The 26,886-nt window shown below is 42.7% G+C and overlaps 1 protein-coding gene across 2 annotated transcripts in view; it reads right to left on the bottom strand.

Annotated features, from left to right (window-relative positions):
• Positions 1-26,886, bottom strand: part of Pank1 (pantothenate kinase 1) — a 71,585-nt gene that overhangs the window by 14,023 nt on the left and 30,676 nt on the right. The window contains exons 2-4 of one of the 2 annotated variants that reach the window (XM_051199978.1): positions 16,410-16,762; positions 4,553-4,806; positions 328-504 (exon numbers count right to left, since the gene is read on the bottom strand). In XM_051199978.1, coding sequence (XP_051055935.1) covers positions 328-504; positions 4,553-4,806; positions 16,410-16,762 — 784 coding nt within the window. The remainder of the gene's footprint in view (positions 1-327; positions 505-4,552; positions 4,807-16,409; positions 16,763-26,886) is intronic. The other variant, XM_051199979.1, reaches the window with a different exon arrangement.

Below are 26,886 nucleotides of genomic sequence, written 5' to 3'. Positions count from 1 at the left end.
CTTAACAGGGGACAAGGAAGTAGGACTATTAACGGGGAAGAAGTTGTAATGACTCTAGACATCTGGACAAGAATGGAACAGGGGAAACTGCGGCAGTTTTCCAGAACCTTCTTTCAAAGTTGCCTTATTTTAAGCACAAGTATCAAGTGATAAGCATCTCAATGCTTTGTTGAGGACAGGAGATCAAGTCTGAGGTTGACATGTCAGATATTTGCACCAGGCTGGTAGGCTGGCATTTATTTTAAAAAAGGAAAACTAGATGAATGGCCAGGGTAGAGAGCCTGCCTTGTGTGGATTCTCTACAGCTCCTAGCCACTTAGTCTCTACCTTGATGCTACAGCAGATCCTTGAAGGCCAAATCGTTCATAGTCTCCTCCGTAAATGTCCTTCACCAGCTTATCAACATTGGTGCTGTCGCCTTTAGCTGCCATCTCCAGAGCTTCTTCAAAGGTCTCACAACCAGTCAGCAAGCAACACAGGCCTAGGAATGTCCCGCCTCCAAGACTGAAGGACAATAAGGTTGGTTTTTTTTTAATTTTTGCTTCGCGATATGCCCATCCAAGTCCCCAGCTACATCAAGACTATTCATACGGGTTCAGGAAGATGCGGAAAAGTGAAGGAGCACTTTATTGAAGAGCAGAGGGGCATCTGAAGGGAAGTGCTAGACTTAGAACAGAACTTGAGGGTAGACTGGATAAGAAAAGTGGGCAGCGGCTAAGCCCAAACATCAAAGAAAACGTGCCCCTAAATTTGAGGATAAAATTGAAAAAGACTCTCACTGATTTCTGTTGTGAGACCTTCAGCTAGCTACTAGCCTAAGTGCTTCATTAGTCTGCTCGTCTCTGGAAGGGGCTAAATCATGGTTTGTTCTGTTTGGGTAGTCTAAAAACAGCATGCAACCAGAGAAACGGCTGATGTTAGAGCACCATATGCAACCAAGTGCAAATAGACAGGGAAAGAAATGGTGTGTGCATAGTTCATAGCTATAGATCCAATCCCTGCAATGACAAACCCTACTCATGACTGTCCCAGAAGCCAGTCCTGAAGGCTGACTTCGCCAACCGGGCTTCTCCAGAGTAATCATCCCTTCCTACCTCAGGAATTCTGAGAGTAAAACTATTGTCTATTTAATAAAAGAATGTTTTCTACTACTCTTTGGAAAAGGGTATTGCTTCTTTCTAATTACCGCCCACTAGTAAGAGTGAAAAAGTTCAGAGAATGGTCCCAATGCTTGAAGTGTGTTTTAAAATCTTTCCATTGTTTTGGAGGCTATGGCTCCAAAATAGACCTTGTGCCAAACTTAGAAACTAATTATAGTAGCTGAGAATAAAATTAATTATACATTTATACATCAATATCAAAGGTACCTGGTGTCATGAAAACCCAATTCAGGGAAATAACTACCATTAGGGAAGTCATGGCAAGAAAGGGAACTTTAGTTCCTAGGTTCTGGCAAAGGCTTCTCTCTGATTTACAGTGCATGACATACAAAGATCTGGCTTCTCACATCAATCAGTTCTACAGCTTCAAAGAACCACTAATACCAGGAAAACAATTTGCATCGGATAACCAGCTTCTAATTCTGGGGGGAGGGGGATGGCAGATTAAGTCTAGATTCAAGAAGAAGAAAATGTATGGTAAATTATACTGATTATTAATAACTGTTACCAGAAGACACCAGGCACATAGGCGGACACATAGATTTTAATGTTGTCTTCATAATAAAATTGTGTCATAGTCTCAGACTGTGATTCCTAAAAAAAGAAAAAAAGAAAAAAAAAAAAAAAAAGAAAAAGAAAGGAAGGAAGGAATGAAGGAAGAAAGAAAAAATACCCTTCAACTCAAGAGTTCCTCCTCTTCAGGGGCCATTTAGGTCTCACTGTGCACCCAAGTTGTAAGTGTGGCATCACAAGGAAACCAATAGGCACACACACAAAAAGAAAGCCTACCTTCAACTGCACACCAAACCCCACATGAATGTGTTTAATGAGAACACTTGCTGGGTTTTGTACCGCCTATATTTTCTTGTTTGCTGACATTTCCAGTTTTGACAGTTTATGTCCCTGATGATCCTTTGAACATCAGGCATCCACCTTGTTCCACCAAGGAACTCAACCACCAACTCCAGATGGAGGCAACTCAAGAAACTGGCTGACTCAGAAAGAAGGTTAACTCATCTGCTGATGTCTGGCATGGGGGATGACTAGAAAATGGTGAGTGAGTCCACATAAAAAGCTGGATGGGAAAGCAGCCATGCACCTGCACAGCTGGCGTGATGCTGATAGGAGAGAAGAACACAAGGTCACAAGGTCTCTGGCGCTTGTCATTCCCCTCAACCTTATTTAGTCAAGGAGTTTTCTTGCTCACAGACAGAAACATCTTCTTGTTTTGTCAGACATGCAGAAAAATCCTCGGTATATCAGAGACATAATATATAGACAGAAAGAGGCACTGGATATTATTATTCATCAGAGTGAGAAGAACCCTTCAGTCACTCATTTTAGTGACTGTACTGGCAGTGCCTGTGGAGCAAGGCCATTAATCGGCATGTGTGTGGATTCCTGAATGACCAGGGGAGATGCACTGTTCCTTCCACGTCAGTTCCAGAGTTATTGTCTTCTAAGAGGCTACACGCTGTAGCACTACCTGTAAAGTATTAATTTTCATACTGAGAATTGGACTTGTGTCACTATGGGGGAAATGATTGTGCCCAATCTAAAAAATAGTGAATGTATTCAAACCCTACCATTTAAATCATGTAGAAGAAAATGAATATCACAAAATGACATGGTTTCTTGCAAACACTTACTGGTGCAGCTGGGGAGGTGGCTCTCCAAGCCTGGGGTGTGAGTATGGAGGGTGGATCTATGAGGATCCCCGATGATCACTGGCCAGCATATCTGGCCTACTAGAATTGGTAAGCCTTCAGGTTCATTGAGAAACCTCGTCATGTATTTGTACCAACACACACATGTGTACACATGCACATATACACATCATGTATTTGTACACACACACACACACACACACACACACACACAGAGGCATGGCCACCTGTGATTCCAGTATTTAGAAGGCTATGGCTGGTGTGTTTTGTGGAAAATCCAAGGCCAGTTTTGGCTGCATAGTGAGACACTGCCTCAAAAGACAAAATCAAAATGAAATACACCAAAGCAATAGCAAAATGTTTACAGGAAAGAAAAAAAAACCCATATATATAATATGAGAAAAAAAATTACTGAAAACCTGGAGTTAAAATTCTCAGTTTATAAGAGAAGCAACAAAACTTAAAGTTTACACCATTTGCTTCCATCAATGGTCCCCACTGAGGTAGCTCAGTGGTAGAGAGCTTGTGTAATACCAATGGTCCCCAAAGTGTGTCCCACATACTAATCCTCACCATGGATCTTTAAGTGTTTACATCTGATGTTTTCTAACATAAAACAAGAGAGACTTCTGAGCTGGAAGGGGTGGCACACACACACACACACACACACACACACACACACACACACACAATGTCAGCACTTGGGAGGCTCAGGCAGGAGGATCCACCCCTGGGGTTTGTAGGCCTTACTCTACCTGTGAAGAAGACACACCCACAATGAGCTTCTTCACAGCATCTCAGGATGATCCAGACCCCTGGAGTCTGCATTTCTGAGGATGCAGCTGTGGTCATTCATTAGCTATTGTGTATGCATCAACAAAAGTGTAAATCCTTCTAATTGTGGAGAATGTGTAGCTCCTTATGACCTTGAGGGCAGCTTTACCAATTCAATTCCTCCTGGGAGAAGTCTGGCCTTGTAAAGTTTACACCTCTGCCAGGAAAGCACTCTCTAAGGGAAAACTTGCTTAGCTGAGCATTCCTATCTTGATACTCTGTTGGTCCTAAGGCGACCATGGGATCAGTGTTCATTCCTGGCCAAGCAAATAAGCTACTGTATTCTCAATGAAAATGTAGATGTATGCAGTACCAGGAATTACAGTGCACATCTTTAATCCCAGCACTCAGGAGGAAGAGACAGGTAGATCTCTGTGAGTTTGAGGTCACCCTGGTTTACATGATGAATTCCAGGCCAGCCAGAGCCCTGGTGGTCCTTTTGGCACTCTACACCTACCTGCTGGTGACCTAATGTGTGCCATTCTCCACCCCCACCCCAACTCGAGCAGGACATCCCATAGACAAAGACCTCATGTTATTAGCCTTCACATGCATCATCTTCTACTATTATAATGCATCATCCAGTCAACTGGTCATGGTGCTCATGCCTAAAGCCCCGGCACTCAAGAGACTAAGGCGGGATTTCCAGTCTGAGGCTAGCCTAGGCTTAAACACTAAGCTTCAGGATAGCCTTAACTACAAGTGAAGTTCCTGTGTCCAAAAACAAAACAAAACAAATACCCAATAAAACCCCTTTTTGTTAGTCTAGGAGCCCAACATATTTCTTTTAAAAGCATATTCAACGGAAATAATCCTTGCTATACACTGCTCATCAAGAAATAGGCATAGTTTAAGCATAAAGTGACTCTACTAGTCAAGAGCATGTTTTACCTGGTCCCAGTAACTCTTTTGTAGTTGTCCTTGGAGTACACTGCTAGAATGCTGACTCCTGAGCCCATGTTAACCAGCAACATAGGGTATGGGTTATCAAGGCAGTATGGTTTCTTTTGACACAACTCGGGATTTGTGGGGTTTTCAAAATAGTAACATTCTGGCTTGCCATTGAAGCCAACCGAGTCGACATAAAGCAGGCCCTGTATCAAACAGTCCAGTTCGTCCAGTTTATGCAGCTGCAGGTCTGCTATCTGCAAGAGAACAGAACCCTGTTAGATGTATGCCATAGATGACCGAGTTGGGAGAAGCCTAGGAGGTATGTGCTATCTGTAAGATTCATGTTCAAAGCAAAAAAAATACTCTCATACCCCCAAGCTGTGAAACTGTGCTGACCAACAGTCAGACACTGCCAGAATAAGAGCAGTGCTACAAGGACAAGAGCTTGCCTGGTTCTTGGGAATGCACCCATTCATTGGCTTGTGTGACTGGTGGCCTGAATACAGGATCTTCTTGTCCTAACTCCCAGAACCTGTGAGTTTGGTCTAATTTGGAAAACAGATCTTTGCAGATGAGAAACTTGAAGAAAGCATTGTACTCCAATGGCAGTAGACACATACAGGAATGATGAGAAAATCCCAGAGGATTAAGCCTTTTGAAGACTTTACAGAACTGATTGCTGTACCACGGTCTATGGGATGCCATCAGCAAGCAGGCACCAGGAAAGGCAAGCAGTGACATCTTCCCATGGCCCCTACAGAATTGTGTTGTTGTCAATGCTTTGTTTGAGGGTCATTGGCTGCAAGAACTTGGATGGAAGTAATGTCTGTCATTGTAAACCACCACCAAATTTGTGGTATATTGTTACAATAGCCAAAAGTGACTAGTGAATAGAATATTGAGATGTTATCAATAATCCTTCATATATTTGACAGACCATGGGGTTCAAAAGACTTGGGAATGGGTAGAGCAGAATCTCCTGGAGCCCACAAAGCCTCTTCCCACACTTGGCTCTGGAGCAGATGGGCATGGCTTTGAACTCAAGGTCTAAAATCTACTTAACCAAGATGATCTGGAGTGAGTTATTTAGCATCCTAGGGTTGCTAGGGAGATTTCATGATAGCCACATACTATCAGCAAGGCACTCCCCACACACAAAGGGCTAACTAGCTGGGGTGACCCAGGAGTGTCCTTGCAGAATTCTATGAAGTAAAACTTCCCCTTGCTGGGAATAAAAGGAGGTGATGAATTTTATGTGCTATAAAAGCAGAAAGGAAGATGATTTTGGAGAGGAAGCAGGTCAGCCAGAGGCAAGCAGGGAGCGAGACACTATGGGGAGGGAGGTGAGTATGAACAGATAAACCACCTCCACCTCTTTTAGTTACAGAGGGGAAGGGGGACTAGAACTGGCTGTAGGGGGCCTGAGCAGCTTAGTGGCCACCCTGTACCCTCAAAAAATCACGATCCTAATGTCACTGCCTCAGGTCCAAATTGGTGATCAGTTTCTTGGACAAACAAACACATAAGCAAACCAACAGAAAACCCACCAGGACCAGGGATGTAGCTCAAAAGTAGAGTGCTTGTACAACATTCATGAAGCCCTGGTTTAACATCCAGAAATGAAAACCACCACCACCACCACCAAAAAATTACAAACTTACCAATCACCAGTATGAAACTCAACCATTAAGGAAGATATCATTTAATTTCTCTCTCTCTCTCTCTCTCTCTCTCTCTCTCTCTCTCTCTCTCTCTCTCTCTCTCTCTTACACACGGATACACACACACAGTGAGGTTGGATTTGTGACATATGCCTGCAGTCCCAACATTGATGATGTTGACATAGGAATATCATTAGTTCAAGACTAGCCATGGCTATTTAGCTGCTTCTAAAAACAACAACAAACTACACCATCACCACCAAAAATGTACAAGTAGGTTTTAGTAGCCTTACTCAGTGGTTAAAATAAGAAGTTAGGTAAACTCCCACAAGTGACACACTAGCCACTAGCAAACATCCCCCAGGGACTCTATTTTCATCTTATTTGTCATTACTATTTATGGGGCCTGGAAAAAACAAATAAAGGTAATAAAATGCTAGATCTAGGGGGTCGGGTCAGGCAGTAAAAACTGGAGTTTGGGTTCCCCAGCACTGATGGTAAAGATGTAGGCATTATGGATTCAAAGCTATAATCCTATCTCAGGAGGTAGAGACAGGCGGATCTGTGGAGCTTGCCAGCTGGATAACCTTGGTAAGTCTGTAAGCTCCAGGTTCAGCAAGAGACCTGGCCCCAGAAAGTAAGATGAAGAACAATAGTGTGCGCAATATGTGCACACTCTTCAGGCTCACCCACCCACACACCTCACACAAACAAGAACACACATACATGCACATAAGGTAACAGCTACAAGAAAACTCGACTTGCGTCACTGAGTCTGAATTTTCTATTTAACAATGATGAAATCTAAGCCTGCACTGCAGAATTACACTAGGTCGCCAGCATGGTGACAGTATTCTTGATAAATGGGAATAAGCATTCTAAGTGACCCAAAACAAATGCATCCCATTGTGGTTTCCAAAATCATCACTTTTACCAAATGAAACTTTTAAATGAGAGACACACAATGTACAGTTTAAGAGGGCAATGCTATGGGTATAGAACTGCCCTGAGGCCTGGAAAACTATAGTGGGCACAGTGGGGTCCATGTTATGTCCTCCATCTTCTGTGGATCCATAGACTGAAACCGACAGCTCTAGTCATAATCTGTCTTGTTCTTAACCTCAGATGTGCCTTAATACCAGGCTAAAGGCTGCTCTCAGTTATTGTTTAATAAACAGTAAACGAATAGGGAGAACTGTCACCTCATGGGTCACTCCAGGCTGAAAAGTAACAATTTCGTCAGCTAATTTTGAAAACATAGGTTAACCTGCTTAAATATTAATCATAGGTTCATCAACAATATTGACAGCCTCCCCCAGAGCCAACATCATAAATATGGACATAGGCAATCTGTCCATCTGGAAGCCCTGAAACTACCTCCTTGGGGGTGGGTGGGGAGAAAAACCTGTCAAAGTAAGTGAACTAGGCACGTACAACTTCCATCTGAAACACTGTTTGTCGCCTTCCCTTTGAGAATGATTTTCCCAAATGCAGTGTGAGTAGGAAGCACCCATCTTTCCTATAGACTTCTTCAGCAGGGTAGACATTTTTGGAGCCTAAGGTTATTAAAACCCCAAACAAAGGGAAACAAAAGGTCACTTTTGTAGAGACCTCAGGAAGGAGACCCTTAGGAGGAGAGGTTCCCAGGGGCAAATGAGTCAAACTGAGGCGGAGATTTCCAAATGGGAAATCTGAAACACATCACCCTTCACCGCTTGTCTGTACGCCTGAATTTACTTTGAGAAAAGCTCAAAACCAATCCTTCTGATTCCATGGGCTGGAGTTTCCTTATACAAGTTGTCAGGACACAGATGCCAAAGGGGAGGGTAAGAGAACAAAAGCAGCCATCGGCAGGTTAGAGGTAACAGAATGCTGAGGGCTGTGTCAACAAGATGGCTGCTCACTGTTCACCTTCAGCCTGGTGTTGTGGTAACGGAACACCAGTCTTTCAATGTTTGAACATTGGCAGCAAAATTGTATTTTGCATATTGTAGGTCAAGGAAACACACCTGTGTTTTATCCTTTATTAGCAAGTTTACATATAGCAGCTACTGTTTAGATACTGGGTTTTTTTGTTTGTTTGTTTTCCATGTGTTTGGAGCATGGTTCCCAGAATGATAATGAGCTGATGGAGCTTCCCAAGTGGCCCTCAATGGCACATAAAAAGAGTATATGTCTTCCCTAGAAGCTGGAAGCTGACTGAGTTTTCTGAGTCTCTCTTGCCAGGAGAGTCTACTCCATTCCACACCCAAGACATCATCATACTGTTGGACTTTTATTAAAGTCTGGTATGGTAGCCTTGGGAAGGCTGAGACAGGAGACCAGCCTAAACTACAAGGACAGATGCTATGTATAAAAAAATAAAAATAAAACAAACAAACAAACAAACAAAAAGGTTAAGGTCCAAAACTAATAAACCCTTTTTCTTCCTCTAAGACAGAGCCTAGCCAGGTGCACACCTAAAAATCCCGGCACTCAGGAGGCAGAGGCAGGCAGCTTTTTGAGTTTGAGGCCAGCCTTGTCGACAGAGTGAGTTCCAGAGTGAGACCTAGGGACACACTGTCTCGAAACATGAAGACAGAGAAAGGGAGTGAGTCTAGACTAGGTAACCTTGAATTCCTGAACTTCCTGCCTCACTTCAGAAGTGTTGGACTTAGAGGCATGAGTCATTACGCCCAACTACACCTTTCTTAATAAAGTTAGATTACCCGAGGCATTTTATTACTGTAACCAAAAGTTGGCTAATAAAACAGTCATGTATACCTTAATTACAAGGATACATGCTGAGAAATGTGTAGTTAGGCAATTTCATCACTGTGCAAATAGCATAGACTGTACTTACACAAACTAAAACTGTACAACATTCCTAGACAATACCATCTTTGGGACCTCTGCCATATATGCTACTGAACAACCCTGGTATGCAGCACATGGCTGTGTATGTTCTAAGCCTGATCTTAAATGGGCTTTGAACTATCAGAGCCAGCAAGCATGTCATGAGGCTTCCACAAGTTTGGAGACAGCATAGTTAGCAAGGTGTAGTGTAACAGTCAGCTCTGAGAGCAAAACCTTGATCTGTAGCATTTACTAATTCCCATGGCATCATTCCTTCTGACCAAACTCCTAACCCAACCTCACTAAATGCAGACAGAGGAAGAGATGTATGTGTCCAGGAGCCTTTTAAAGCCAATGAAAGTGGGTTTCAGTTCCTCACTACTTGCAACTCTGAGCACTTAGGTCTGAGTGACTCTGCAGATTCCCAACTCACAGTGTGGGGAGCACCAATCTGTCGGGGTTTATACACTGGCAGCTAGCCAGCTATTTTTTATTTTGCATACTGTAAGCCAGGAAAACACACCTGTGTTTTATCCTTTATTAGCAAGTTTACATATAGCTGTTATAGTTTAGATAGTCCCCTTTCCCTCAAAAATCTATGTATTCAGTACACATACGTGAATACAGACAAAATATCCACAGACACAAACAAACAAATATTTTCATGGGAAAAAGGAGTCATGAGTGGAAAGGTTCGAGAGGCGATCCTGCCAGTGAGAGCGATGAGCACATCATTATACTCCAGCACAGGTATTTGATAAAACTGCACAGGATATCCTGAGTACCCACCTTGCCTAATTGAAAGGGCAGTCACATGAGATGTGTATACAAAAATGCTTTAAAATTTACTCATGACTAGTAAAATCACTCCTGTCTTGACTGGGAACATAATCCAGTGGTAGAACATTTGCTTAGCATAGGTGATCCCTGGCTTTAATCTCTAGCACTACTAAAAAAAAAAATAAATAAAAACATGACTCAAGTCTAGTCTCTAGTTAAAATACTTTTGGACACATCATTTCCATCTGATGACTAAAATTTAGAGGTCAAAGATTTGACAGGTGCTAATATTGTATGATAAATACCAGCAGGCTCATTTGCAAGAGGATTTCCTCATGCTTTCAGGTTAGTTTGTCATCGACAACTAGTGAAGGAGCTGGAGAGGTGGCTTAGTGGTTAAGAGCAGAGTTCGGATCTCAGCACCCATGTAACAAACCGGAGACGGGTCAGTGCGTACCTGCTACTCCAGACTGAGTGGGCAGAGGCAGGAGGATCACTGGGGCTTGTTAGCTCCAGGTTCAGGAGAGACCCTGCCTCAATGGAGAAAAAAGGATGTTTGAGAGTACTGGATACATCCTCTGGCCTCCAAGGGCACCACCCCCACAGGACACCAAACACATGCTCCCTGGGAAGATTCTATGAACCTGCCCCCAGCCAGCTTATATCACTCAGCTACAGTGCAGAAAAGAGAAGCCAAATTATATATACACACACACACACACACACACACACACACATATATATATATATTAAATGAGCAAAATAAAAATTCATGTTTTTGCTGTTTTCTTTCCTCTCTTACTTATGGCTGTTTTTTACTTTGTTTTGTTTTGAGACAGGGTTTCATTACGTGGCCCAGACTATCCTAGACTGACCTTGAATTTAAAGTATTCATCCTGCCTTTGCCTCTTTAGGGCTGGGATTATAGTTGGGCCCCACCACAACACACACACAAAATACATAACACACTTCATTTCCAGCACGCTTTTAAGGACACTTGCTCCATGAGTTAAGTAATGACAGAAATGGTTATCAAGCTAAAGGCAATTTACACATTCACAAGAAAAAGAACTAACAGAAACCTGAGACAGATGAATCTCCAATTCTAACGGAATCACCAGGATAGCTTTTTCTCACCTACTAATGGAAGAGGTCACACACACTAGAGGTGGGATGTCAGGCCTGAAGAGGGTGAAGAATGTCATTGTGTAAAAAAAAAAAAAAAAATCTTACAACTGTAATAGCACAGATCTATTCCCAGACTAATAATGAGAACCAAGCTAGCACATCTGCTTAAAGGTCCACTTGGGTGAGAGAGTTCATGTGTCCAAACTATTCAACTTCACTCCTTGCTCATGATTTCCCACCTAGCTTTTCAGTCTGTGCCCTTACAATGTACGCGTGTATGAGGGAGATGTGTGCATGCTGGACACACGTGTGGCTGGGGTGTGAATGGCTGTACAGACCTGAGAAGGACTTAGGGTGCCTTCTATCATTCTCCACTACATTTCCTAGCTGAAACTGGAATCCACCATTTCCTGGCTAGGCTGAGAGAGTCAGCCCGCCTCAGCAATCCTCCTGCCTCTGACACATCCTTCTGCCCAGGACTGGGGTTTCAGGTACGTCACAACTGGCTTTCTTATATAGGTGCTTAGGAGCTGAATTCAAAACTTGTATTTGCATAAGAAGCACTCTGCCCTGCTGAGGAATCTCCCCAGACATGGACAAAGTCTTAATGCTGAAAACCCTATAATGAAGATGACCCCCCCCCCAAACACACACACCTGACTCAGCCAAAGACTATTATCATATCCTATTCAAAGCATAGATCCATAGGTTTTCTTTTTAAATGAACTTCTCTCTCTCTCTCTCTCTCTCTCTCTCTCTCTCTCTCTCTCTCTCTCTCTCTCTCTCCCTCTCTTTCTCTCTTTCTTTCTCTCTTTCTTTCTTTTTTTCCAAGACAGGGTTTCTCTGTGTTGCCCTGGTTGTCCTGGAACTTGGTCTGTAGATCAGGCTGGCCTTAAACTCACAGAGACCCACCTGAGTCCTGGGATTTAAAACATGGGTCACCACTGCCTGACAAAAGAATATTTTTTAATGTCTACTAATGTTAGCCTCAGGCTGAACAAAATTCATATGCGTCCTGGATAGAAAGCAATGTGGGCTTTCCCCCTCTATAAATATTTTCTGTTGTTAATAAAATGTTGCATTAGTAATATTCTCGTTGAAGTTAAGTATGAAGCATAGCAGAGAATGAAATATTAGAATTAGCAGATAAAACATCCTGCTACAAAACTAACTGTAATTTGCATTGTTTCATGTTATTATGAATAACCAGAATTTAGCACATGAAGGGTCATGTTTAAACAGTGGAATTCTTTATTGGCTTATCAATGCCTCACACTAATTGGATTTATTTGTGTGTGTGGGGGGGATGACACAGTGTGTGTAGAGATCAAAGGACAACTTACAAGAGTTGATTCTCTCCTTCTGCCATTAGGGTCCTAGGGATTGCACTCAGGCTGCCAGGCTTGTTAGCAAGCATCTTTACCCATTGAGAGGTCTTATCAATCTCCATCTAACATTAGACTAGGTTTTGTGTTCCAGCTTGCTACATCATTGATTTAGAAAACGAATATATACCAAAATAAACTGACTTGAAGTCGGGCTAGTGATGCATGCTTGTCATCCCAGCACCTGGGAAGCTGAGACAGGAGGATTAGGAGTTAAGGCTATACTGTAAGATCCTGTCTCAAAGAAGAAGCTTCCTTAGGACCATGATCTTAAATGTTAAATAAAAAATAAACAGGGGCTGGAGGGATGGTTCCCTGGTTAAAGCATTGGCTGCTCTTCCAAAGAACTCAAGTTCGATTTCCAGAACCGACATGGTAGCTCACAATTGTCTGTAACTTAAGTCCCAGTTTTCTGGCCTCCACAGACATACATGCAGGCAAAAAAAAAAAAAAAAAAAAAAAAAAAAAAAAACCCATACACATAAAAGTAAAGGTAAAAAAAAATAATAAAAATTTTAAATTAAAATTAAAAGCGACTCTATAAAACTGAAATAGATCCTTGTTCAATTGAAAATATCCCGTAGAAGAGTCTATTTAATGACTATCTCATCAGTTACAGCCTTTGCTGGTTATTCCAAATCAGAGAAAGAACAACTAACACTTCCTAAAAATGTAAGTGCATTTACACCTAACAAGTGCTATTTAGAGTCTGCTGAAAATCTTCTACTTGGGCCTGATAACTCGGAGTTCTGAAACTCCAAAAGCAGCAATTCTATATAATTACATGATTACACACATGTGCTTTGCTGTTGGGGAAACTGTTTAACACACAGTGTGATATATATTATTTTCTTACTTTATTTCTCTATGCATAGCTATATGTTCGTGTGTGTTCATGTATGTGTGTTCGTGTGTGTGTGTGTGTGTGTGTGTGTGTGTTCATCAGGTGGTCAGAAGAGGGTGTTGAATTTCCTAGATCTGGAGTTACAGTTGATTATGTGCTGCCTAGTATGGGTGCTTGGATCCGCACTCTCCTCATGACTGAGTAACCAATAAGTCAACCATGTAGCCCCCAGAGCTGTGGTTCTAAACTTTCCTAATGCTGAGAGCTTTTAATACAGTTCCTCATGTTGTAGTGACCCCCAACCATAAAATTATTTCGTTGCTACTTCATAACTATAATTTTGCTACTGTTATGAATCGTAATATAAACATCTGATATGCAGGATATGTGATATTCGACCCTGTGGGGGGGGGTCTCCACTTACAGGTTAAGAATTGCTGCCCTAGATTATATACTAACCCTTCTTAAGTCTTAGACTTTCTATTCTACAACACCCAGGAGCTTGGATTCTGGACACTTTCGTACCTTAACACTTACTAATTCATTTGCCTAAAATATCTGCACAGCCTGGTTATTTATTATTTCCATAGGTTTCTGTTTCAATGTTTCCTTACCAAAATCCCATGGTCCTCCCAAAATTCTCCATCCTTACTTTGCCTCTATTTGTCATTCATGATACACACACACACACACACACACACACACTTTAATATATATTAAGCATCTATATATTTAATATATTGCATATTCACTTGCTTACCTGATCATTGACCACAAGGTGGTCAGGAGATTTGTGCCTAACACTACTTAGCACATAGAAGGGGCATGATAAACAATGTGTTGAGTGTGTAAATGGCTACACAGAAAGAAGGCGGAGAGCCTATCCATCCTCACAAGCTTTGGATACAAACACATCATTTATTCATACAGGACACAGGAAGAAATCTTTCTTGGTTCTGTTTTCATATGGGCCAAGACTTATCATGGAAACAGAAGACAGCCTCCGGTCCAATACTGATGGAAATAGCTTGACCAAACAGCTTAGCAAATACTTCAGACGTGCTCCCTGCTCTGGTCTATTCATTGGGTTCCAAGCAACTGCCTGAAGGATATTATGACCTTTCTCATTTCAGAACCTTAAGAAACACACTTGCTCATGGCCAACACAGATTGAGTAACTCTTTCTCCCAAGACATGAGTAAACCCTGAGGAGGGATGGAGGTACGACAGAGGTTGCATAAATCCATCAGGTCATGTTGGTTCATGGCAGGCTCTCCAGCGCAAAGACAAGATAGCATGTACTGGAAGGCTTAAGGAACTTATTTCACTCCCACACAAAGCCAGCTCTTCTTCTGAATTAAAATGGAGTTCAAGACCAGATCTTACTCAGCAAGCATTACAATACAAAAGCCTCTTACGGGCCTGCAAGCTTTAGTTTCTTCACACAGTGCAAGAATGCTATCATCTCTTCCAGTTCTCTTGTCCTGGATGCCCTTCCCCCTCTCCCCACATTGCTGCCACTGCTTTGCAGATGATGAAATTGAGGCCCACAGCAGAAACATGTTTCAGCAAAAGCCACCAAGCAGGTAAATGCAGAAATAGAACTAGAATTCATGTTTAACACCCCCACCCCATTACAGATTTAGTTCTTACATCCATACCCCTTAACTGTTTCTTTATTTCAAAACTGTTTAGTTACTGAGTCCCTTTAGTGGGGAAAAGGATGCCACCCATGAGTCCTTTAGTAGTGGCTGTAGCAGATTCTTTGCTGTGTAGGAAAGGGTGACACAGAAGAAAATGGCTAAAACCTGGAGCTAAGCAGTCTCACCCAGGTAATTGCTGTAGGGCTGCTGCCAGCTGCTCTACATAGTAACCAATGAACCTTCAGTTTGTATAGCCTGTACACTGCCAGCCTGGGCCCTGGATTTAATCAGTACCAACCCAATCCCCCTCAGATTACTCACTGAAATCAGTGAAGGAGATGATGTTCCTTTTGATGACATAATTTGCTTCATTAAACACCTTGAATAACATGATCATTCATTATGCAACATTCACAGATTTTTCTACCCAAGACTCAATTATATTTGTTCTGTGACAAAATGCACAACTCTGCACTACAAGCTTTGAAAAATGAATTCTACAAAACATCTCACTGTGATTTTCAACTTTGTGAGATGATCAATCCTAAAATCTTCCAACCTTTCCTTCATCTATGTTCCAGCACGTATCTAACTGCCTGAACTTTCCAAGATAGAGCTATATTTGTTCATTAATTTTACTCTCACTTTACCCCCATGAGATGAAGCTAGTCAATAGAGAGATTACTATCTTGACTGGGGAGATGTAGAAATTAGAACACAGATGTTAAGGGATTGCTAAATAGAGAGAGAATCTGGGCTGAATATTACTTCTCTGTATCTGATACTAGGCACAGTACACATTAAAATGATGTTCAATAACAAAGGAGCTCACTTACAAATAATTGTGAGGATATTTTGGAGTGGGTTTTTTGTTTGTTTGTTTGTTTTGCTTTTTTAGTTAGAGTGGCTAGCCTTGGTCCTTCAGCCTCTACATCCCAAGTGCTAGGATCACAGGAGTGCACCATGATGACCAGCCAAAGATTCTAATTTCTTCTGAATGGTACTCACAAACTGAAACACGGATGAGAGCAAACAGGCAGAAAGAAGTAATCATTTTTAGTTAGATGTGTAGAAAGTCTTCCTGTGGGTTTTAGGCTATATATCCACAGAACTGACCTCATGACTATGTAGTAAGTGAGGAAAAGCTAGTACTAACTGAGCTACATGTCTCTGAAGGTGATGCATATCATATTGTCTCAACCCATGACCCAGCAGTAACTGTTCAATCCCAGCGCCATAGAAACCATCACGGCAGCATATGACTGTAACCGCAGAACTTGCAGAGAGCATCAAAAATTTGGGCTATCTTTGGCTACATAGTGAGTCCAAGGCCAGCCTGTGCCACAGAAGTGATGATGGTAACAGATGTTGAGTACTCGGTAAGAGCCAGGTACATATTTCCTCATTTAACCTTTCTTGGAATGGCCCTATGACATGGGTCATGCATTTGTCATTCTGTAAGCGAGGAAACCACAGCACAGACAAGTCCAAGTGCCGGGGTCCATGGTCTAGATCTCAGCATGCCCAGACCGTGGTCACGTGAGAGGGTTGGCTGTTCTAACAAGGGCAAGCGCAACCTACCATTCTGAAGTCCTCCTCGAACTTGAAAGCCCCACCTCCCGTGGCACAGAGGGTGGTGTGGAGGCTGGAGAAGTTCTTCTCGCTGCCCATCTGGATGAACATGTGCATGGCACAGGTGGGGAAGCGGATGAAGTGCAGGTTCCCTTTGCGCCCACACATGGTCAGGTTTTTCAGTTCCAGGTGGACGTCCCGGATCCCAGTTTTGCCGTAGGCAGTATTAGAAGTCAAATACTTCCGGATGCTCTTCAGGTTCTCCACTTCTTCCTGTTCCTCTTCCGCCGTGATATCCTTTGGTTCAAAGTAAACCAACTTAACCAGGGTTCCGCCAATATCCATACCAAACCACGGGAATGCTGGGGAGGCAGAGAGAAAACAATGAGGCTGCAGACTCGGTGTTTGAATATTCAATGAGGGCATGCAATGCATTCAACATTAAATTTCCTTTAGGTCGACTACGGGAATCTAAAATGAGGGGCGGAGAGACAGAGTCCCTGGAGCACCCAACAGCTGTTCACAGAATTAAGAAAAACAGCACAGGATTCTGAAGAATCCCAAGCCAGCCTCGGTTGTGCTTTTGGGACTCAAGCACCCTGCCAAGCCCACTGCTATTCCAGTGTCAGGCTACAGAAGTCTTAGTCAATTTCAAGGACAGTTCCTAAGCCAGGCACGGTGGCACACAACAGCACATAGGAGCTAAGGCAGGAGGACTGAAAGTTGAGTCCAGTTTGGCCGACAGAGTGAGACTCAGTCTCCCAAGAGAGAAGAGGGGAGGAGAGGGCAGGGCAGGGGACACGAGAGATTGATGCTGGGAACGAAAAGCTTCTTTGACAATTTTTCTTTAGTTTCAGCCCTACGGATTATCTATATAAACCCTTGTCAAACTGAGTATATTGGGATATACTAAAGGTCTTTTTCTGGTGTCAGAACTATCCGGTTTTCTATTCGTGAGGTTGAGGGGAAAGTGTAGAAGGAAAATACCCCTGCACACAGAATCTTTCCCAAACTTCACTGTTGCTTCGTTTACGACTTAAATCATCCACTCAACAGTTGATAAACAGTTATTTCCCCAATACTCTAGAAGTACAGGGCTGGGGTTGTATCTCAGTGGTAAAGTGCTTGTCTAACATACACAGAACCCTAGGTTTGATCCTAACGTCACATAAACCAGCAGGGTGACACTGGTCTGTAATCTCAGACCTTGGAGGGAAGCTCAGAAGTTCAGGGTTATCCTGGGCTACATCGTGAGGGAAAGGCCATTCATTCTAGGATAGAAATAGTATCAGGAAAGAAGAGAGAAAGGGGATGTCTTCTGCAGCATTTGGAGGATAAGTAGCCAGGTGTGATGGCACACACCTCTAATCCTAGCACTCAAGAGGCAGAGACAGGTGGACCTTTCTGAGTTCGAGGCCAGCTTTGTGTAGATGTGAGTTCCAGGACAGCTAGAGCTATGTAGAGACACAAACAAACAAAAAACCCCTAAAAGTACTTTTAAAAAAGAAAGAAAGAAAGAAGGAAAGAAAAGGAAGAAAGAAAAAAAAAAAAAGACTCCAAGCCAGGTGTGGGACATGTCTGTAAATGTCTGTAATCCTAGAATCCAGGAAGCTGAAATAGGAGGGTTCTATGACAGCCTGAGCTATAGAATGAGACCCTGCCTCAACAAAGCAAAATCTCTAACTATTCCAGCAGTACACATAAGCCCGTTAATAGTATAACTGGGATAGACTGGGGTGGAGAGATGGCTCAGTGAGGGGTTAATTGTACATGTTGCTCTTCTCCAGTTCCTAAGCACCCGTGTTGGATGGTTCACAATTCTCTGCAACTCCAGCTCCCCAGGGACCCGAAACCTCTGGCGTCCTCAGCCAAAGGAGCACACATGTGCACACACAGACATTCATACGCATTCATTTAAAAATAATAAAAGTTAATTTTAAAAATAGGATGACCAAATTAACACAACTATAAAAGCAAACTATGACCAAAGCATATGTCCTTTAACAAAGAAGGGAAGAGTATGACTTCTAAACTGTGGGACACTAGACAGCTGTAACATGAGCTCACTGGAATTACTTTCCCCAAATTTCCATTAACAAGAAGAGCAAAAGATCGGGGCAGTGTACACACAGACAGGCACAGATGCTTATCTCGTTGTATTTGCTTTTTTGTTTTGAAACAGGGTCTTATGCAGACCAGGCCGGATCACCTTGAACTTTCTGACGCTCCAGCTGCCACTTCTGAGTCCTGGGGTTACAGGAACATGCCCCCATGCCTAGTTTATGGGGTGCTGGAGAGCACTCTACCAACTGAGCTACATCCTCAGCCTTTTCCACTTGGCTTTTAACAAGGAAAAGAAAAAGAAAAAGAAAAAGAAAGAAAAAGAGGGGAAGAGAAGAAGGATGGGAAACATTTGAACCCTATGTTTATGGATTCGAGCCTACAAAAAGGTATGGGGGACCTGCTATCTGCTGATGTGACAGAGATGGCAAGAGGAGTGGCTACCCAGGCAGAGGCTGGACAGAGGGAACAAGACTATATCCCGGCAACGTTTCGCACATGCAGCAGTGGAAAGAACTCAGCAAGAGTGGGAAATGGAGGCGACATCAGCATGTTCGGACACAACAAACCACAGAAAACCTAGAGAATGCACTAGTACTACACCAGTAACCCACTACCAACCACCAGGAGCAAGAGCTCCCTCAAAACCTTCTATTTGATTGAATCTTACTAGGCACAGGCAACAAAAAAATGACTGACCCTTAAAAAGCACAGCCTGGGATCCCCAAACATTCTGCAAGTTATTGGGAAGTCTCACTTGTCTCTGAGCCATTTCAAAGCTTTTGTTAGCAAAGCATCAAAACAACAGGAAAAAAAAAAGTGTAGTGTTACAAAAATTCAGTACAATGTTTTATGAGCAGTTTGGGCTAAGGTAAAAGAGAATAAAGGTTGGAAGGACTGTGTTAATTTAAGCAGGAATGGAACTTGTTTAAGGACCTGAAGATGGAGGAGAAAGTCAGGAAGCAGGGACTGAGGCTGTAGCCCAGGAGCATGGTGTGGATCTGGAATGAACAAGAAAGGCCCTATATCCCTAGAACAACAGGAAGTGAGGGGGTAGAAGAGGAGGGAGAGGCGGAAAAATGGTTTTATTTAGCTAGTTCACATCTTTTTGTTATTGTTAGAGGATGGGTGGTTGAGATAATGTCTTGTCCTATAGCCTCCTGGCTCAGACACCAAGACACAGTCTGGTCACCATGCCTGACTTTTATTTTCTACCACCATGAACACAGCAATGCTCTTCTGCTCACACTGCTTTTCCAGGCATGTGTATAACTGCACTCGTCTTCCTGATATCTAGATCTGCCTAACCCTAAGCATCCCTTACATCCATACTGTCCATGGAGATAGACGAGCAGGGGAAGGAGGGAGGAGGAATGTGCAGTGCAGCCGCCAGTGGCCCATACTTGCTGCAGATGGATGTCCAGGTATGTGGATAAATTCAGGTGAAGGACTGTTACTACCAGAAGCCATGACCATTCTACACACAGAATGCTAGCCTAGCATTCAGTCCTTAGTCTCCTTCCCAAATTGGTTGTTATAACAAAACCAAAACAAATGGATGATATACCTCAGAGGTAAGTAGCTTGTGTGACACGTAAAGCCCCTGAGCTAAATCCCCAGAGAAAGAGGAGGACAGTTGCAAATGAATAAACCACCAAACCATGCTCAAATGTCACAGGAATGCTTCCAGAAGCAAATGTTAAATGAACATTATAGCTAGTCACCATTTGGGCTAAGCATCACCCCACCTCCCCAAAAGACCAGGCTAACAATCTACATGGAGTCATTCACACCCATCTGAAGATAAGCTGCTGTTATGACCTCCTGAAAAATCTGAAAAATTCCAGGAACTGCTCCCCCCCCCCAAAAAAAAAGCTAGCCTCACTGAAGCTGCTCCTTATACAAAGAAGTAACCTAGCTGTGAGTGGCGGCTCCTATCTATAATCCTCATCTTGAATACTGACTGAGGCAGGAGGACTGCTATAAGCTGCAGGCCAGCTTAGGCTACACAGTGAGTTCTAGACCAGCTACGATTATGAGTGAGATCCTTTCTCCAAGAAAACAAAACATCAAGGAAAGAAGTGATTTGATGCTATCAATTATTTTTCTATTCTGTTTCCCTTTCTCTGACATAAAGGAAATGGCTTTCTCATATATACATACATATATGCATATATATATGCATATATGTATGTATATGCATGTATGTATGTATGTATGTGTATATATATATATATAAAACATTTTTTCTTATTTTACATATAGATCCAAGTTCCCTCTCCCTCCCATGCCCTCTTACCCCACTCCCATCCCATTCCCCAGATTTATTTATATCTCACTGGATCTGCTTTCAAAGCCTTTTCTGCCTGTACCAAACACTTTGGTTGGTACACTGGAAATTGCTACATTTTAAAATTGGGGAGAAGGCTCCATGGGTAATGGTGTCTTCTTGCTATGCCTGAATTAAATCCTGGAACACATACAGTAAAAGAGAAAACTGACCTCAGACCTCCACACAAATACCCTGACAAGTACATAAACATACTGACATGAAATAAATTAAAAAAAAAATCAATAATTTCAACTGCTGTGATTTCAATCTTTGACAGCATATATAAACAAACCTTTGCTCTTGAGGACCCTAAGAGAGACATCCATGGTCCCCTGGAGAAGGGGAAAGGGACAAGATCTCCTAAGCAAATTGGGAGCCTGAAGGGGAGGGGAGAGGGAGTTAGGGGGAAGAGGAGGGAAGAGGTGGGCATGAAGAAGCAGGGAGATTGAGTCAGGGAAAGACTAGAGAAGAGCAAGAAAAGAGATAACATAATAGAGGGAGCCATTATAGGTTTTAAGAGAAATCTGACAATAGAGAAATATCCCCAACTAACAATCTAAGCAATAGTGGAGAGGCATCTTAAACACCCTTCCCTGATAATGAGATTGATGACTACCTTATATGCCATCCTAGAGTCTTCATTTAGTAACTGATGGCAGCAGAAGCAGGCACCCACAGCTAAACACTAGCCGAACTCCTGCAGTCCAGTTGCAGAAAGGACTGGGCAGTCTACGGGACCTCTGGTAGTGGATCAGTATTTATCCCTAGTGTACAAATGGACTTTGGGAGCCCATTCCACATAGATGATACTCCCTAGACACATGGGGGAGGGCCTAGGCCCTGCCCCAAATGGTATGACAGACTTGAAGACTCCTCATGGAAGTCTGCTCCCTGGGGAGCAGAAAGGGGATGGGATGGGGGCTGGTGGGGGGAACAGGGGAGGATGGGAGGGTGCAGGAATTGTGATTGACATGTAAAACAAGCTTGTTTTAAATTTAAACAAATAAACAAACAACAACCTTTGTTCATTAAAGCAGAGAGAGTTGAGCTGGGTGGTGGTGGCTGGGCCTACAGGCAAATGGATCCCTGTGAATTCCAGGTCACCCTGGTCTACAGAATGAGTTCCAGGACAGCCAGAGTGGCTACATGGAGAAACCACGTCTCAAAAAAACCAAAACCAAAATTTAAAAAAAAAGTAGAATAAAATAATAATAATAATAATAATAATAATAATAATAATAATAATAATAATAAACCCCAGGGAGAGTTGGATATCATGAGCCTGCAATAGGATCTGGCTAGTTGTCACTAACAGCTCAAGTGTAATAACACTTTGAGGTGACAGAACAGGCTCCAAACAGAGAGAAGCTGATCTGGGAGACTGTCAAACACTTGGTAAAAACAATATTCTGTGACAATTCGAATGTTAGACAACTAATACGCCTGAAGCATGAGTTGAGACTTGAAAGTCAAATGTTAGCGGCATGTATTGGCTCTTTCTGGCTACCACTGACTGTGTTTGAAAAGGTGAGCGAGGAGCAAGTCAGAAAATAGTTGCCCGATTTAATGACAAAAAGCAAAGAGGGTGTGGTCAATACCCAAACTCAGTGGAATGCAAAGCGGAAACAAACATGCCAAGGAGTGAGAATGAAAATGCACGCCGGGAATCCCAACACCATGGGTAGAGGATCAGAGACTCACAGCCAGCCTCAAAACAGCAAGACAAAACATCGCTTAAAAAAAAATCAACAAGAAATGATGCTCCTCTCTAAGCAAACCACTTTAAGGGTGGGTGTATTCTTGAGCATGCTCAGTTTAAGGGATAATTTAAGAATGGTGGACACACTTTGGGCAATGTTTACCGCCAGGTCAGGGAGGAACTGTCTGAAGGGTTAAAATGCCTATTGGCATGCTCAACTTGTGCCAAACAGTTTTAGTGAGAAAAAAGGAAAGGGCATTTTGAAGGTATATCATTAATACACAAGTATGCCGTAAAGAGGCCTGGCTTGCTGATGACTAATGGTCAGATCTGAAGAGAAGGGGGAAACTACCCTACCCGATGAAAACCAAAGCTGAAAAACCCTCTTCCTGAAAAAGGTCAATTAGCACTCAACACTTCCCCCTCCTTCTGAAGTGAGAACTGCTGCCATTCTCATTGTTAACAAGAAGTTAAGATGCCCACAGCAAGATGAGTTAGAGCAATGGTCCTCAACTTTCCTAAACGCGGCAGCCCTTTACTACAGTTCTTTGTGTTGGAACCATAAAATTATGTTTGTTGCTACTTTATAACTGTAATTTTGCTACGGTTATGAATTATGATGCAAATATTGTTTTTTCCCATGGTCTTAGGCAACCCCTGTGAAAAGACCATTCAATACCCCATCCCCCCACCCCACCCCCTATAGGTGGTCACAACCCACAAGTTGAGATCCTCTGCTTTAAGGGGGGGTTGTTGTTGTTTTAGTTCAGCCCTTGGATAAGAAAAGCTCAAGGGGCCAGGTATTGGTGGCATATGCCTTTAATTCCAGGGAGGCAGAGACAAGTGGATCTCTGTGAGTTTGAGGCTAGACTGGGCTACAGAATGAGTTCCAGGACAGTCAGGACTGTTTCACAGAGAAACCCTGTCTCAAAAACAAAACAAACAAACCAAGAATATCTCAAGGGGAGATTGGGGATTTAGCTTAGTGGTAGAGCACTTGCCCTGGGTCCTCAGCTGGGGGGTGGGGGTAAGAAGGTGGTGATGGGAGGGTAGGGGGAAAGAGTAGCTCAAGGAAAAAGCTTATAAAGCCATCTCCCAGCAAAGCCAGCCTGATTCAAAATGACATATATTAAGCCAATAAATGGGCTTGGAGGAAGCAAAAATGACCTGCCACACAGTAAACACAAGGAAGGAGGGAGTTAGAAAAACTGGGCATTTGCTACATGGATGCAGAAAGTGACTAAAATCAAAGAGACATGGAGCTGATTCCTCTTGAAAAGTTGTACAGCCTCAGCCACTTTGTGTGAGCCTGAACCTCAGTGCAGAGCACCCAACAGGACTACAGGGTCCCTTCTGAATTTTGGATTGTTCGAGTGTGACCCTGTCCACTCCTTTCTAAATAGCACGGCAATGTGTACTGAATTTCCAGTCTATCTTTTGCTACATTAGTATACAATGGGAGGAGCACGGAGAACAGATAGCTTGTCTTTCTTCAAAAGTCTCTAAATCAGAAGTTCTCAACCTGTGTGTGTGTGGGGGGGGGGGTTGAAATGCCCTTTCACAGAGGTTGCCTAAGACCATAGGAAAATACAGATACTTACATTGCAATTCATAACAGTAGCAAAAATTGCAGTTACATAGTAGCAATAAAAATAATTTTATGGGTCAACACAACATGAGGAACTGTATGTATTACAGGGTCACAGCATTAGGAAGGTTGAAAATCACGGCTCTAAATCATCTGGGATCACACCCAAGTTGACTTAGAAATGTGACAGTGACCAGATAATTCTGGTCTTTTCCTTTTAGCCACAATGAGGTCAGAAAGCAAGCAACTGCTGCCACTGGATAACTGACCTGGGCCATGTTTCTAATCAGGCTATTGAGTGGTGAATGTATGTTCTTTCCAGGCAAAAGGTCATGGATGGCTGGAAACTCTGTAGGGCCCTTGGCCAAGACAGCAAGACTTAGAGTGCTCTGTCATCAGAGTCTCAGAATGAAGGTTGGCCAAAGTGGACTCCCTGTCACCCTTCAGTGAACTTGCTGTCAAAAAAAAAAAAAATGTACTTTATATTTATTCTTCATTTGTCTGTGGGGGCCAAGAACATAGGACTCCTTACAGGCAGTTGTGAGTGACCTGATGTGGGCGCTGAGAATTGGACATGGGTCATCTGGAAGACTGATATGCTCTCTTAACCAAAGTCACCTCTCCAGTCATTGCCTTTTTACAATTAAAATAAATTTAACACCTTTACTTACTTCTGTGTATGTGGAGGTCAGAAGATAATCTGTAGAGTCAGTTGTGTTCTTCCACCATGTGTGTCCTGCCTGGGGTCTCAAACCTAAGACACCAGGCTTAGAGCTAAACCATCCCTCCGGCCAGGACTTGCATTTTGACATATGTGGTAGTTTGAATGTAATTGGCTACCATAAGCTACAGAGTGGCACTATTAGGAGTGGTAGCCTTGTTGCAATATGTATGGTCTTGTTGGAAGAAGTGTGTCACTGGGGGGGGGGGGGATTTGAGGTCTCATATTATGCTCAAGTCACACCCAGTGTGTCAGACCACTTCCTGTTGCCTTCCAGCCATGATGTAGGACTCTCAGTCTCTTCTTCTGCACCATGTCTGCCTGTACACTGCCATGTCTCACCACAATGATTGTGAACTAAACCTGTGAAAACGTAAACTACCCAATTACCTGTTTTTCCCCTGTAAGAGTTGCCATGGTCATGATGTGTCTTCACAGCAATAGAAACCCCAACTAAGGCAATACATAAACATTTGTGGTTTTTGTTTGTTTGTTTGTTTTTGTTTTTTAAGTCACTGGGATTTGATGGTTATTTGTTGTTATAGCTAGACCTGCTACATTAGTCAGTACTGAATTAATATAATAAAATGCTTGAGATAATCAACTTGCAAAGAGGAAAGGTTTGTTTGGGCTCATGGTTCTAGATGTTCTAATCTAAGATCAAGTAGCTACGTCACTCTGGGCCTGTGTCAAGCCAGCACATGGCATCATGGCAGAACCATAAAGAACAAAAATAATCACTCTATCAACCAGGAAACAAATGGCAGAAAAGAAGCTGTGACCAGGGTTTCACAATCTCCTTTAAGGATATGAACCCAATGACATCATGCCTTCAGCTTATGTCCCACCACCTAACTGTTCTACCGCCTTCCACCAACATACTTGTGCAGATAAGCCTCAACCTGTGGACCCTTAGGAAACACTTAAACAGACCACAGCACTTGCCTGTCCTGAAGACTAAGTCCTGCATCAAACCTTTGGATGCTTGTTTTTCTGAGAAGCATCTCTCTTCAGCAGAATTAGATATGCGGCCTGTCACCACCCCTGGGAAACGTGTGCTGACTTGACTTAAAAAGTTAAGTTCAATTATATTCACTTCTATCTGAACCCCCCTCCTTTTTTAAGGTTTATTTATTTACTATGTATACAGTGTTCTGCCTGCATGCCAATAGAGGACACCAAATCTTGTTATAGATGGTTGTGAGCCACCATGTGGTTGCTGGGAATTGATCTCAGGACCTTTGGAAAACAATCAGTGCTCTCAAACTCTGAGCAATTTTCTCCAGCCCTCACTTCTTTCCTAAACTTTCTCCAAAAACAAACCAGGACTGTCAATCTGATAGTGGCTCAAACAATGAATTGAAACTGCATTCCCAGTACTGTGGCAAGAATTTTAAATACCTTTTGACAGTAGCTAGTGATGTCTAAATTGTTTAAGCCATAGAACCTTTCATGGCCCAGTTGTACATGACCCAAAGGCCTATGATGACATCAGAGATCAACCTAGAACAGGAGTCTCTCACAACTGAAGATTAATGATGTGGGCTCTCATGAAGTATACAAAGTGAATGCAGGCTTTATTAAGAACTATTTACAGAGGAACTGGAGAAATGGATCAGTGACTAAGAACACTGTCTGCTCTTCCAAAGGACCTGGGTTTGATCTCCAGCACTCACACGGCAGAAACAACCACCTGTAACTTCAGTTCTGGAAGATCCATTGCTATCTCCTGACCTCCACAGGCACCAGGCAGTGTATATACCAGCATGCAGGCGAAACATTCATACACATAAAATAAATAAATCAAAAGAAAATTATTACACAAAAGTAAAAACTTAAGTTAACTGAACTGAGAAAGTAAGACAAAGTACTGAGGGAGGGGTTTCTAAGAGAAAAACAGGCTGTTGGATTTCCTTTGTCTGGGGTTTTTGTAATTTGTCCAGAAACTGAACAAATTAATCTCTGTTGAAACTGGTTAATTTTCTGGGCTATCATGGACTGAACCAATGGAGGTCCTACATACTCTGTGTATGTCCTCCTAGCCCAATCAGGTTGATGAGCTAAGGGTGGTTGCAGCCAGCACCC

The sequence above is a fragment of the Phodopus roborovskii genome, unplaced genomic scaffold, assembly GCF_943737965.1.
Source record: "Phodopus roborovskii unplaced genomic scaffold, PHOROB, whole genome shotgun sequence".
NCBI lineage: Eukaryota > Metazoa > Chordata > Mammalia > Rodentia > Cricetidae > Phodopus > Phodopus roborovskii.
This window is presented reverse-complemented; position numbering and strand designations above follow the sequence as displayed.